The sequence below is a fragment of the Euprymna scolopes genome, chromosome 12 (genome assembly GCF_053919585.1).
Source record: "Euprymna scolopes isolate OS-2025 chromosome 12, ASM5391958v1, whole genome shotgun sequence".
Lineage (NCBI taxonomy): Eukaryota > Metazoa > Mollusca > Cephalopoda > Sepiida > Sepiolidae > Euprymna > Euprymna scolopes.
Window position 1 is genome coordinate 80225059 of NC_136493.1, and position 16286 is coordinate 80241344.

The window sequence follows — 16286 nt, forward strand, 5'->3', positions numbered from 1 at the left end:
CGCCTTATTCGCCTGATATTGCTCCATCCTACTACCATCTTTTCAAGTCTTTACAGAATCACTTAAGCAATAACATTTATGAAAAGGACGACCAGCTAAAAAACGACCTGAATTTGTTTTTCTTTCAAAAATCTAATAATTTTTTTGAAGAAGGCATCAAGAAGCTACTTGATCTTTGGATAGAAGTTATAGAAAATGAAGGAAATGATTGTAAAGATTAAAAATGCCATAATGTGAATATTTCAGATGAAATAAATGTGTTCGACAAAAACGACATTATTTTGTTTTCAGCCTGATATTTGGGGTCATATTTGAGGTTGTGAGGAATTGAGCAGCAAGATACCTGTTAACATTACATTTAAACTTCTGCAGGTTAATACAATCAGATTAGCAGGAAACAGAGAGGGAATTCCAAAGTCTGGCAGTTTGAGGAAAACTATTAGGGTAGAATATCTTCCAGGACCTTCTTTCACTGAGGTACTCCAATTCCATTGGTCCTCACACATACGATGCATCCATCAGACAAAGGTTCTCCAGGTGTTGCATCTAAATTTTTCGTCATGCATAAATGTTTTTTTTTTTTAATTTATAGCATGAGGATGTTACATTCAATCCCTTTTGCGTTTATTGAAATGCCATTTTCCAACTTCATTAAAATTGAAATTATTTCACATTTTTGTCTTTTGCAGAGGAATGGGAATGAGGAAATTGTTCAAGCAGATTGATAAAGATTCCAGTGGTTTCTTATCCGTCAAAGAGTTGAACAGTGCAATCCAAGACCTGTCACTGGATGTCAACACAGAAAAGATCAGTGATATCTTGATTCATTTGTGTCAGTCTTCAGAAAAGGTTGATTATGAGAAATTTCTCGAACTTTATGTTAACCAATAAAAGAGAAACTCATCCACCACCAACAACCTTCAAAGAAAAAAGAACACCGAAATCTTCAACATTAACATACTGCAAATTAAAGAAATGTTTCTTCTGGTAACGTTTTACGCATTAAGCAAACTTATTTAAGAAAAAAATTATTTGGTTTCTTCAAAATAAAATAATTAATCATTCCTTGTTTAAGAATCAAATATTTATAGATTTGCTTTTTTTTTTGTTCTTCCTCAGTATAATTGCTTTATAATTAAAAAATATGTGTTGGGTGTTTCTTAAGATCACATGCTAACACTATTAATGAAGTAACAAAACATTTTAATAGGATAAAGATTTCAAATTCAATAAAGATATTTATTTAAATAAACATTGAAGGTAATTGTGTATGCGTCTGCTAGTTGTGTTTCTGGTAATGTCAGAGTTTATGTGTATGTGCATATGACCAGTCTCCCTCTCTGTATGCCAACAGGAGATGGGTTGCCTGAAGGAAGTGCATGTGTGCATTAAGTAATAGTAACAGTTCTACAAGTTTCTTTGTCAATTGAATACTGACAGTTGGAAGAAAACGTTGCAGTTTGTTTACTGTACAAATAAGGCAAATACTGTTTTCCCTGATACAAATTCCAAGATTCAAAGTATGTGAATCCTTGGTGGAAAAATGCAGCGTGGTTTGACATGGTGATAGGATGCCTCATGGGTGTCCATTAACGAATTTGTTCAGGTCGTCTGAATGTTGTCTTTTTTTAGACGTTTGCATAAAACGTTGGATGAATGTTTTTTATTTGTGCTTAACACATTGGTTGGCCAGTTGTTTGGTACCCATTAGGTGCATGTCTGTACATTATCATCATCATTAGTCCACACATATGTACACCTTATTCAAGGAAAATGTTGCACAACTAAAATGTTGCACAATTATATATATATATATATATATATATATATATATATATATATATATATATATATATATATATATATATATGCAATGTACATTTTGTTGCAATTTAAAAACATTATCTTTCATCTAGCAATTAATGATATAGATATAAATTTTTCAATGATTTTTTTTTTTTAAAGTGCAACAGAATGTACATTACATAAAATAAATCCAAGGTAATTTTTTGATTCAATTTAAATTAAATTGTTATACCTTACTTTTAAAATTTATAAAAGTGCACTTTGAAGATAAATAAATTTCAAATTGAATCATACAGTTCTAAGAAAGAAGCTTTGTTCATGAAATCTACATTTAGGTTTAGACACAGATACAAAGGTGGGGAAATTATTGATAGTGGTTTCAGTTAGATGAGTGTTTTTCATGAAAGTTTAGCGAGGGAGAACAATAGATTGGAACTCAGATGAACACTTGCCATGAAAATAATGATAAAGCAGAGACAGACTCGCAATGTCTCTTTTGTGAGAAAGAGGTTGCAGGGAAGAGAAAAGGGCATCCTCTACTAGGCTACAAAGTTTATTTTGAACTCTGTCAAGGCATGATAAGGTCTTTCTAGCAGCTCATGCCAAGATGTGGCAACAGTACTCCATCCTTGGATGTACTTGGTAGAGAATTGAATACGCAATGAGATATCTTCTGGAGTGGTAGAATAATCGCACAATTTTTCCAGCAGCTTTGGCAACAGATTTGATGTACGTGTTTCATTTTAGATCAGGATTAAAGGTCAGACCCAGAAGTTTGTCAAAACATGGAGCTTCTCCAAGATGAGAGCCATTCATTTCAATTGATGCCAGATGGGGATCAGAGTGTTGATGATGTAAAGATAGAGGCTTGGTTTTAGATGCGTTAAAATTAACCAGCCACCTCTTTCCCCATTGTACCATGTTATCAAGATCAGAGGAGAGAGAATCAGAGAGAACTTGGTCGTTTGAGTGGGCTAACTATTTCACATTGTGAACATTGAAGTCTCCACAGACGTGAATGTTAATCGAAAGATGAGCAGACAGGATAGGATGTGGTCAATTTTCTCAGATATGCTCTTAAAGATAGTAACTCTGCTGTTGTGGGGGCAATAGAGGGAAAATATAAACGCAATGGTATGAGCAAGTGCAACCTGGAAGTACATATATGGTAATTTAGGATCTTCTCTGGAGATGTCCCTACCACATAGAAAGCCATCTCCAATGTAGGCACATATTCCATGCCCATGGCAATGTTGATGTTAAGTTAGAGTATCCTTTAATTACGAACTCATCTAGGGAAATAATCAGTCCAATGCCAGTATCTCTTAGGAATAATAGGTCTGGTTTAGTCTCCTGTAATTGGGTTTCAACCTCTGGAAGTTTGGAATGTAGATCCCTGATATTGGAGAAGGAGACATGGTAGTGAGGGTCTATGTTGGAAGTTAGTTCTGGATTTAATCATGTATCTTTTCTGGAGACTTTTCATGATGGAGTTTTGGGGTTTATGGAATAGGTCGACAGATTTGGTGAGAGCAGAGCAGAGAGAGAAAGTAAGAGAAAAGAAAAATGGAGAAATATTTTTTGTAGCCCATGATAAGGTGTAGCCGTAATAATTACCCACTAATATGGCATCGAGTAGCCTCACCAGAATACATTCACCAAATGGCAATACAGAAGCCCAAGTACTTTACACTTGCTGATAGGGCAGCCTCCTTAGTGGTTAATCCAAGGTTTGGGTCCCTAACTATCAGGCAGATAATGTCAGCCCAGTTAAAACGTTTACCTCCAGCACCCTTATTAGTAACATGGCTACAAGAATGAACATAGAAACAAAAAATTTCCAACATTTCAGGCAACTGTTCATGCAAAAATACTGTCAACCTAGAATACAGCTTTTTCTTCTCCCTTTGTCAGAAAAATCACTCATTGTAAATGAGGACTGAGGGACAAATTAAGAGAAGCAAGAGTTACGGGAGCTGCCGATAACGCATCCACAATGCATTGTCTACTCTCCATTAATAATAATAATAATAATAATAAGTATTCTACTTAATATAAGTTCAGCTGACATGTTTAAGGAAAAGTATAGTGATAGGTTCCCCTCTCACTAGCTGAAATAAAGAAAGAACTCAGTTGGCAAAGTTTACATATGTAATTCTTACGGCAACTCGGCTGTTTTTCTCGAGTAATTCACAACTTGATTTAAATGGAATCTGTCTACCCCTTTTACTAACATATTTGACACTAGGCGGTGCTTTATTAGTGTGACTATTTTAAAAGTCTACTAAAGAATAACGTCGACAGATTTTTTGTCGTTGTCGTTTTTTGCAATGGACAGACATTCGATTCAAAATTGGAGAATATGTTTCTTTTAAGGAAAATAACAAGAGAATCACAAACCACAAATTGACAACAAATTCCAATAATACATTTTAACAGTAATATTATTTAATAAACCGCAATCAAATAAACAATATTAATTAAAAACTGAAATCAATACAATTAATATTAACATTTGAATTTAATAAAAAAGAAAATAAATATCACAAATTCACAACTTATCTGCTAAAAGCATCCATCTTCAATGCATAACTATTAAGGATCGCCTTAGCTTGATACAGCTCTGCATTCAACAAGATCTAAAAAAACAACAAAAAAACATCATAATGTACCATCGTTCAGCAGTTGGACGCGTCGTTTTAAGGGATATGTGGTGCAGCGGGAAGCAGAGAATAGAATTGTCGGATCTTTTTATCCTATATTTAAAATCAGCTTGCAAGATAAAATGATTCTTGGATCAGAAAAACTATTATACATGGGGAACATATGTCCATTCAGAAGCCCCTGCAGTGGGACAACATTGACTTCATTGTTGAAACTCTCCCTCACAAACAGTACAGCATATTAGTTAATGGCAGTAGAAGGACCATACTCTGAAACAGTAGTCACCTCCACAGAATAAATGCAGATACCCATTGTTAATATAGTGATGGATGCAGAGATATTAAATCTTCTCTATCCTCAATGGTTCTGAAACTCTTTAATAATGAAGTCTATTTTCTACATGTGGAAATCAACAGAAGCGGTCAGAGAGCAAGGCGGCTGGGATCCTTGATTGGTGAGAGTCATAACAAATAAAGCGACCTGTCAAATCCTAGTGACCGATGTGTCATGTTTTCTTCCAGTACTACTAACAAGGTTGAACAAATGATAGTGTAGTTCTGTGAAGAAAACAATTTTCTAGTGAATACAAAGTGAAACTACAAATTATTCACTTTGAGAAAAATTGAGAAAAAAAATATATCTTGCTTCAGTTTCCAATGAAACCTTTGAGGGTGTTGTTCTCCATTGGGCTATCTGCATCTGGAGCCGACAAGGACCTCTTAGAAGCTTGAGCAACTCAACCCAAAAAAGTAAATGCCATACCAAAAAATAGTTGGACAGCTAAACTGGGTTGTTCAAGATTCAAGACCCCAATCTAGCTTTTGAAATGGTTGACATAAACACTAAATTCATTCAAGTGACAGTCGGTGACTTAATACAAATGATAAAAACAATTGGACATTTAAAAGAAATCAAATCTACCCAACTCTACCCACAGCTAAAGGGAAACAAAGCTAATGATTGCAAGGTTTTTATTTTTACAGATGCTGCTCTCAGAAACCTAAATGAGGGAAAAAGCAATGTTGAGGCTACCTGATATGGTCGAAGGACAGGTTTGGAAATTGCTGTTCCATAGCCTCACAGGCGAAAAAGATAAGGAGAGTTGTTAAATCAACAATAGCAGCAGAAGGCTTGGCTTTGCTAGAAGGTTTATAAGCAATATGCTGATAACTAATCTCTAGAGCAGAGCAGCCTACCAATCACAGCTTTTGTGGACAACAAAAGTATTATTGAAGCATTGCAGTCAATTAAACTAGCTGATGATATTCATTCGCTGATTGACATCGCTGAACTCTATGAAAGGCAGTACAACAACTGAGTGTCTGTAAAATGGTGTCCAGCTTGCCAATTCACTCATTAAGAGGGGAGAGAAGCATATGGAAATGAATTTTTAAACGCTCTTCAAAAAGAAAAGATGATAGAAGAATTTACATTCAAAAATAAAATATTTTAATAAGAGGCATAATAATCCTCTAGTAGTTTAACCCAATATGAAGGTCATAAAAATTAGGGAGAGGGAAGGAAAATACAATTAATGTTAATATATTAATTTATGTAGGAACTTTAACCCTTCTCTACGTCAAGGGTCGAGGAACTCTTTAGAAACGAAGTCTATTTTTTGTATGTGGAAATTAGCAAGAGTGGTCCAAGAGCGAGATGATGTGGATCCTTGAGTGGTGAGAGTCGTAACAAATAAAGCGTCCTGTCAAACCCTAGTGACTGATGTGTCGTGTTTTCTTCCAATACTACTTACAAGTTTAACACCCGCAACCTGGCCCATGATGACACCTTATCACATGCCTTATCAACTAACAAAATGGACATGCCCTACAATTGCCTATCCTACCCACACTAATACACCTAGAAAGCCAATACCCTCTGTTAAAATATTTTTGACTATGATGAGGGTATGACTCCAATGGTTTTGACGATTGTTTTTATAACCACAGTTATAATAATCAACCAATCAGAAGCATCAAAAGTTACTATAAAAATGTCAAATTTTGGATTCAATCAGTTCGTTGTCGCCTCTGTCATGAAACGACTCAAGATCGAGACTGCATTTGATCCTTCGCCGCCACCTTTGTTACTAGGAATTACTTAACACTCAAACTTAGACTACATTGATTCTTTGCCGATTTGATTTACTGCCGCCATCTTTGTTCAACATAATGTCTCAACACTTAACACTCTCAAACACAAATAACGCTGATACCACCTTCCACCCCAAGAACACTAATAAAGAACACACCCCTACAAACGATAGAGATAATACAAAACAATGGACTAGAAGCTAGATTTAGACTCGTCCACAACGATTCCCTCCTAGATTTTAGGATTTCAAGTTCGGATAACAACACTTTTTCTTTCTTTCAAAAATAAAAATACACATGTCAACATAATACCCGAGTTATGTGTCTATATCTTTACATGGAGCAACATAGCGTTAGTTACTTATATTTTCTCTACCATTCTCCCATGACCCAAGACTGTATCCTAAGCAACCATGTTTCCAATAGCAGCATAGATTCAGCACTCTTCTTAGATAGCAGTGTTTAAATGCATGTATTTGGTGACTTTGATGCCCATCACAGTAATTGGCTTGGATTCTCTAGTTACACAAACACAGCTGGTAGCATCACACATAGCTTTTCTATATCCCATTCACTGACAGACGGTCACATTCCTGACCTGTTTCATCAGAATCAACATCTACACCTATTTCTAACCATAGTTGTTGAGGATTGTGTAACAATTGCCCATAGCCCTCTTGGGAATGCTGATCATGTTGTGAGATTGGTAGACATTACACTAAACTCTCGACACCAAGTTAATGAGCCATTAAGGATCAAATTAGGAATGCCCCATGAAGCAGTATCTTTTCTCTTCCTGTGAAACAGTGTGTAAAAGAGGCAACAGAATGGTTCAAAGCAGCAATTAAAACGGAAGTTTTATAACAAACCCCACTCTCCTACTTGTGCAAGTTCCATTGCTCAAAGTTAATAAAGGATTCTCTCTCTCTCTTCTATAAGATTTATAAAATTTAATTTGCATAATAAAAACTGAAAAAAACAAAAACAAAAAAAAACTGTCCAAATAAAAAAAAGTGCTGTTAATGGTAATATGACTTTGTTCAATTTCCACCACTCGCTTGTCCCTAATTTCTCCATCAGACATTATATCTTCATATTCTATCAAAATCTTTTTTCAAAACCAAAATACAGGCTCTTCTTGCTGAAACAAATCAGTTTCAAAATATCAATTATAACTTAATTAAACTTCTGATTCTTGTATATAACATTATTATTAGGTACATGCAATTTAATGGTGAAAACTGATAAGGTCTGTGCGAGCCTTTTCTAGTCTCGCACAAAAACACACATTCACATTTCAAGCTTGTCGCATATATACGTGCACACAAACATACGCGCCCACGTCCACACACGTACATATATTCACGTTCGCGTACATACACTCACATTCACGTGTATATACACACACGCTAACGTACACACATGTACTCACACGAACGCACACATGGACGGCGTCACTTCCTCTTTCAAAGGAAATCCACACATGCGCAAAAGACACTCCGGAAACGAGTATAAAAGAAAGAGCAATAAGCGGCTCTTCCTCTTTTAGGCCCAGCTTTCGTGCGTCACGCCATTTACTACTATGTGGGACAAAAGGCCAACAGATAGTACCTACACTCTTTCTCTATCTACTACTGGTCCCTGAGAACACCACCGCGTAGCTGACTGTTAACTGACGTCAACTCTCCATCCTTTGTCTTTGTCTACACACTGGGCTATCATTCTCATTTCCACTACAACACTCCTTTCTATTCCCACGCGCAAACAAACGATAGTGACCCGAACTTGAGATGAACACACATTTCCTTTTCTTTCTACAACACTAGTCCCACAACGAACATTGGTCACACACGCGCGGACATGAACATATGTTATAACTAAAACGTTCATTCTTTCAACAGCAAATAAACAACGTTTATTTTATCCATCAATTGAGCCTTTGTTTCCTTCAATTCCATTCGTTTCATTATTTTCTTGTGGCGAATTAGGGTATTATTATATCCTCGTCCGCAACAAGTCTATGGTTTTGAAAACCAGCTTATTATAATTTTTTATAAGTTTCTGATTACTTTTTGATTGTGTTTGAAAGATTATAACCTAAAGTTGATCTTTAAAAGGAAAAAAATGTATTTTTACACGTAAAAATAAAAGTTATAACAAAAAATATTTTTCCGACAGATCTGAAAACTTGGAAAGTCAGCTAAATAAATTAGTTGTAAAATTCCTTGAAAGATAAATATTAATTTTTTGGAACTATTTCAAAGATAATTAGTAAAGTCTTAAGACACTGAATTAAAAACAAAAAATAAAAAAAAAACACCTTGTTTTTAACTTTAAAAAATGCTTAAGTGTCTCCAAAAAGCTAGTTTAGCAATAGAAACTAACCTTTGCTGGATCAAAACAAATCAAAAGATTATGCGCAGAATTTCTATGGATGCTTAAAATGTCAAAAATTCAATTTTATTTTTAAATTTATAGAGAAATTAAAACAATATATTTTTCTGAAGGTTATAAAAATATTCATTAATTGATATAATCCTATTTTGTTGTAATAAAAAGAAGTGCTTATTTAATGACATTATTATTATATTATGTATAAAATTAAGATTTTAGAAAGATTGAATTTAACTTGAGCATTAGTTTTAAGTTTGGGGATTTTTAACAATAGCCAACAGTACTTTTGCTTAAAAATTCTCAAAGCCAGTAATTGAAACATTGATGACATTTATCCATCAATGTTTTCCCTTAGAATTTGAAATAACCTTTATAAAAATACCTACAGCTTCAATTTTATTTTATTTATTTTTTACATGATGACCCAATTTATTCTTAAATGTATAGCAAACGAAATTGCAGCAAACATAAGCAGGAGTGAATCCTTGCGGCTTTGAATACGCTTCCTTCCTAGCTTGTCCAATCAGAAACCAGCTCTCAGTCATGTGACCGAGTTTATAAAAGATTAAACCGGCAACACACTCTCTCTTGCTACTTAGATGTTGGACTAGCAACAGTTTCACATGGAACAAACCTGTTGAGGCTCAACATAACTCATTCGGCCTTAGAGCTCGGGTTGAACTAAAACGTGAATACAAACAAGCCACTACAAGCTTACTTCAATGTAGTACATACATGCGAACACTCTTTCTCGTCCTACAGTACTGTCTTCAATCTTTCGTAACGCACGTTTCTACTGCTACTACATATACAAACATACATGAACTCACTCTCTTTCAACAGGCCTGTCTAATCTTTAATCTATGTCTCCACACAGGAAGACTTTCCATGACTAACCCATTTCCTTATTATCCTAACGAAGATAATCAATAGGGCCATTATTAAAACACAGAGGGAGAAATCCATGTCTTCTTATTCGAAAAATGTGTCGTAATGGTAAATTAATCTTTTTTTTAATAAAAATAAAAGTGCATTTTAAATGTAACAAAAAAAAAGTCAATTAAAATCATTGATTACAATGACAATTTATCCATTGAAAAAAAAAAAATAATAAGCTCAAACAATTATTTATTAACAATTAAATAGAATACGATGGGTAGAATGCAAATTTTTTTGTTTTTGTTTTTTATAATGTTACCCATCCATATTTCTCAAAATTAACCATTAGTAAAAATAATCTCATTTTTTTTTCTTTCTTAGTAATCCTAGACCTCAATTTAAAACATTTTTTATTTTGAAGATTAAAAAAAATATTCTTATACTGATGTTTACACGTTCATGCATACAAATTACATGAAACATTTTTTTGCAATTATATTATTTTTTTTAGTGAAAATATTGAATGAACAATCCTTAATTCAATGATAATATTGTTTGTTCGAGAAATTAATTTTTATTCAAGTTATATTGATTTCATTAACATAGACTTTATTAGCTTTTTTCGTAATGTTCCTGAAATATAAATTTTTTTTTAAATTGTTAACAACTACGATGCTTTATTTTTAAAAGAATAAATTTCATGCGTTTTTTCTTTTAATACTTACAACTATAACTTTAGTAAAGATATTTTTTGTTTACATAAAATAATACATTTTTACTAAAATTAAGTAGCACTTGCTTACAGCACCACGTTTATATTTGCCCTCTATCGACCCCATAACAGTAAAGTTACTATCATTGGGATTATCTCTGAGAAAATTGATGACTTTCTGTCTACCCATCCCTCGGATAATATTCACGTCCGCGGAAACTTCAATATTCGAAATGGCGAATGGTTAGTCCACAAGCAAGATGAAAGATAAGGGAGGTACTGTCATAATTTCGCTATTGCTTATGGCCTAACACAAATTATTCATACGTCTGACTCTGACAGACAATATGCAAGTCTCCTTGATCTTTTTCTTACAACTTGCCTAGAAATGTGCTCATCCTCTGTTCTATCTCCATTGGGATCTTCCAATCACTCAATTGTCTCGATTAAGATAAAAACAAAATGTAGTAAGTTCTCAGATGTACCTCTCCATCGTACTGTATATCGATACTCTATGGCTGATTTAGATAACTTCCAAACATTTATATCAGATATACCTCTGCACTCCATGTTCCAAAATAATGTGCCCTCTTTGGTATCTGCCTATCTGAATGGTTAATTGTTGGTATAGACAACTCCATACCCTCCAAGAAATTCCAGCAAAAGCCCAACAGCCAACAGTAGTTCACTTAAGAATATGCCACTGACATTGCGCACAAAAATCACTATTTTGATTGCTTATGATGTAACAGATGTTGGGAAACTAAAGCCACCTTTAGGACTGCCAGCAACCATTGTAAAAGAACAATAAAGAGTGCAAGAGATTTGTGTGGTCAATACATCAAGTTTAGGGTAGCTACTTTAAACTTGGCATACTGACCATATGAATCGTTGGCTTCGTTCCAACCAGTTTTGGTGAATAACAAACAGGGTCCTGAACAGAAGGTTGTCCTCTATTCCTACCATCATCAATGGACCTGAGGTAATTTTGTCAGCAGCTGACAAAGCAAAACTTCTTGCCAAGAACTTTGCAACAAATTCTACCCTTTGTGATCAAGGCCGCCTACCTCTATGCAACATACAAATATTTGTACATGATGTTGCCAATCTTATCAAAAATCTTGATTTCAGTAAAGCAACTGGCCCCAATAGCATTCCAGTCATAGTGCTCAAAAAGCTTCAATCTGAGCTAGCTCCCATACTTACAAAGCTGTTTAAACAGTACCTTAAGGAGAAATGCTTCCTAACACCCTGGAAAACTTCATCAGTCTGCCCTATATTGAAAAATTCCGGACATTGGTCATATTCCTCTCAGGACAGACCAATCAGTCTCCTGTGCATCATGAGTAAGTTGCTGGAACCTGTGATAAACAGAGAAGTGGTCAACCACCTCAGCAAAAATAACCTCCTCAATGACGTGCAATATGGTTTTTCATTCTGTGAGATTTACAGCTGATGTACTAAGTATTATATCACACAGGATTAGTGAATCTCTTGACAGGGGTGCAATGGGGAAAAAGTGGATGGTTAAGTTTAATGCATCAAAAACCAAGTTTCTCTCCTTTCATGATAATCGCTCTGCCACCCCCTTCCTCGTCACACTCCAATTGAAATGAATGGCTCTCATCTTAGGGAAGCTACTTGTCTTGACAAGTTTCCGGGGCTGGTCTTCACTCCTGATCTGAAATGGAACATGTACATAAAATCTGTTGCCAAAATCACTGAAAAAATGGTTGGATCATGTTTCTGCTTTCACTGGCGATGCAATCCTCTATCTGCCATGTGCACCATAAAGTGGAGTATTGTTGTCACATCTGGGCAGGAGCTGCTCGGCGCACCCTATCCAAACTTGATAGAGTTCAAGGCCAGCTTCAAAACCTAGTAGGTGATGTCTTTTTCTCTTCTCTACAACCTCTTTCCCACAGAAAAGATGTTGCGGGCCTGTCTCTGTTCTATCATTATTTTCATGGCACATGCTCGACTAAACTCCAATCTATGGTTCCTCCCATAGCCAAACTTTTATAAAAAAAACACTCGGCTAGCCACAAGCATTATATATGATTTCCCCCATTCTTTATCCGTGCTTAAATCTAAATGCAGATTTTATGAACAAAGCTTCTTTCTGAGAACTGCCCGCCTGTGAAACACTGTTCTGCTGGCCTGCTTCCCAGTTGAATACAGCATGATAGTCTTCAAATCATATGTAAGCAAGTTCTTATTAAGCCGTACCCATAAATAATTAAATTCTACCTAATTTACACCAATGATTACTACACTACTACCTTACATTCATTAACCCCTTGTCCTCAAGTAGCCTTTGGGCCTTGATAAGTGGTGAAAAAAAGAAAAAGAAAATTTAGATTAAAAATATAATGTGTTCATTATATTTTGTGATTGTTAATTAATAAATACTAAAAATTTAGTTAATGTCGGTTGATTTCCTGAATTTTGGTATATTTTTAAGTGAAGAGAGGGGGCCAAAATGTTGATACATTTTGGGCATTGACTATTCATTTTGCACGTACCTAACATTAGGAAAATAGGAAATTTTGGCAGAGACATTTTTGGAAAAGCAATATTTGATTAAGAATGGGTTCAGCTGTGCAGTTATGGTTACGTTTTGTATCTCTTTAGTTTAATAATTGTAATATATGAAAAACAAAATGAAAGTATTATACGGGTTGTATGCGTCGCATGAACATGTATGTGTGTATATTCACTGCACAGGCTGTGATCATCCCACTCATTTTTGTTGATCCAAATTGTTGTCTGATTTCGTCAGTGTTGCAACAAAGAAATTCACCTTTCGAACAAAAACACTATTGCAGTTTAAAAACGATTAATAGATGTTTATTTTTCTTTGGATGTTAAAAAGGTACTCGTTTCCCTAGTTTGAATAGCAGACTTGCAAAATGAAATTTGTGCTTGACCAAACCGAAATATACAAGTCCCATCAACACAATCATTCAGCCAAGAGTCCTACAGAAAAACCAACTGACCACTTCGAGTGCCAACTCAACTGACCCCCCCCCTCCCCAGAGATATGGCTTTGACTGCCTCCCCCTCTCATCTGGAATTTGTTCACTTCTGACTGGATTCTGGCCTTTGTCAGTGATCACCAATTAACCACCCTGAAGATGACCACTCGGGATATATATTGGAGATAATGGCCAGACAATATCCATTCAAAGGAGGTTTATCTGGAACCCATCTAGAACATTGCATTTTATAGGTCGATTCTAACATGATTCCTCACTTAATAAGGTATGTGTTTAATTTCAAATTAAAAAAAAAAAAAAAAAAAAAAATCATCTCTTGGGTGAACAGGCTCCAATCAGATATTTTCAATTTTCTGTACCTCCTCTCTATTACCTGCAACATCTGCATCACAGATAGATTTTAAGTTAGGAGTTAAAAATCTATCCATTTATAGAACCCATTTCTTACACTACAATTAATTGGAATGTTTTTCCTTTACTCCAGCAATTCCAAGTTTCCTTTCAAGTATAAAATGAAATAAAGCTAAAAAGACAAGAAAGCAATTAAAGTTGTTCATATTAACAAACCTTTTAAAAACTATTCACTTACAGTAAAACCCTGGGATATGTTTTATGTGGAATACAATGTTTTTCAGAACTCTAGTTTTTTTCCCCACCTTAGAGTGTTATTTATAATTTTATTTGATTATATACATGTATATTATATACTTTACTGTATTTTGAAACAAATTTTTAATGCTGTATCCCGCGTTCTACTGTATTTAAAGCTAGCAGGCCGCCTGGCATTACTCGATTGTAAAATATGCTTAAATATATTTTAATGCATGCAGATTTCGTAATTATTATTATAGAGGGAATTCTCTTATACAATTATACTGTACCTAATATATAGTAGTGATTTCAAAAGTAAAAAAAAATAAATAAATAAAATAAAAAATAACTCGAGCGTCATAGCTCACCAGCGTTATTCGTTAACATGTGACCGAAATCTATACGTATATGAAAACTAAAAAAATAATGTTGTTAAATATAATTTTTAATTAGCACATATGCAGAAATAAACAGATATACTCGACTTAAGTCAAGTTCAACTGTTTTTTTTTTTTTGTTTTTTTTACATTTTGACCCCTTAGCAGCTATTTTATTGGCTAAAAACCAAATCAAAAGTGTTTTGCAGGTCCAAATGCCCTATGTATCAAGTTTTCAAGTCTAGAAACTAAAAATTCAAAGAGGAGTTTGGGAGAGACTTTCCACACACACAGAAGCAAGGTCACTTATGTATCTGTGTATACAGATATATATATATAAAAACATGCGTTTGTTAGAACTTTTTATTTCCATATATTATATTTTGATTGCAGAAATTCCCCTCTGGACCAAAGTACTGTAGGTTTGTAACAACAGATGCCACATACGAATTTATAATGTCTTGACTATTAGCCACAATCTTATGTAACTTTATAATGATATTTTAGACACATTTAGTCGTTATAATAAAATCCTACATTTCATTCTAGGAGCAACATCACAATCGCAACCATTTTTTAGAGGAAGTAGTTCCTATTTTTCCATCTAAATATCAAGTCCTACCGCTCCCAGTCATCACCAGAAGGAATTCTGAACTTTCGACAGATATGGGGTTTCACCCTTCATAACTGAATCAAACCCATAGACATAACAATCTTTCCCTCTTCTGATTCAAAAATAATAAAGTCTCCTTAGACTAATTCCGCTCAATCTGATTGGCTGATCTCTGACCTATATTCCGGATTAAACAAACACTAATGTACCATTCAAATATGGTGTCACAATGATACCTACTTTTGCCCTCTGAGTAAATTGCTGCATTCATTTTCTTACATTAACAGTATAAGTTTGCATTTCTTCTGTCTCTGTATATATTCTTCCCAACTCTCTCTCCTTTGCTTTTTACATTTCTTCACGGCGATGCCAAAGAAAAAACAACGAACGTTTATTTCCTCTCTTTTGCTTGCTTTGTACATTTGTTCCAGTAATTATATTTTTTCAGACATAGTTATGTTTTTTTTATGTACTTTATTTAAATCTGCACAATCTATTATGATTGTTATTGAATTAAAAATAAATGTTTTGGCAATATCATCTACTGGAGTCTCAACATTACACACATGTTAACTTGTTTTATGGATGGTGGATAAATTTGTACATTAGGTCCACCTCCAATTTTCTTTAGAGCGACGACTTTTATAGGTTTTTGACTATGCTGATTAAGAAAATCTCAGTCAAATTTTGCGGAGACAAGTACTTATAAAGATATAAAGACCTTTATTATGCACTGTAATTCACCAGCTGCCAGGTTTGTATGCACGCATGGTAAATGAATCTAATTCTCTCCTACCAACACTGCCACCCACTTTTTTTTTTTGCTTTCCTGAAGTAAAGTGAAAAAGTCAATTGTTTTAACACGTAAAAAAAAAGACAATATAAAAGTGGAATTTACTTTAATACTATTGGTGAAAGAGTTGAGAAGAGGAAGACTTTAACAAACAGAAATAGCTAGGACTACTACCACTGACTGCCAGGTTTGTACACACGCAATCACTCTAAACAGTTCATATACAGTGAGAATCTCTAACCTCTAAAACTTGTGTTTACTTTCCATTATTCTAATCAACCATTTTTCATGATTTTTATTAATTCATATCGATTTACACATTCTCTTAACTGCTTTCTTTAAATTCAAACATTACCTGCAGGTTA

At 34.4% G+C, this 16286-nt stretch overlaps 1 protein-coding gene across 1 annotated transcript in view; it reads left to right on the forward strand.

The window, feature by feature from the left end:
• The window catches only part of LOC145291368 (16 kDa calcium-binding protein-like), a 40725-nt gene extending 39661 nt beyond the window's left edge, over positions 1–1064 (forward strand). The window contains exon 3 of the mRNA XM_080137143.1: positions 690–1064. Coding sequence (XP_079993269.1) covers positions 690–891 — 202 coding nt within the window. The 3' untranslated portion in view covers positions 892–1064. The remainder of the gene's footprint in view (positions 1–689) is intronic.
• Positions 1065–16286: the final 15222 nt, after the last annotated feature.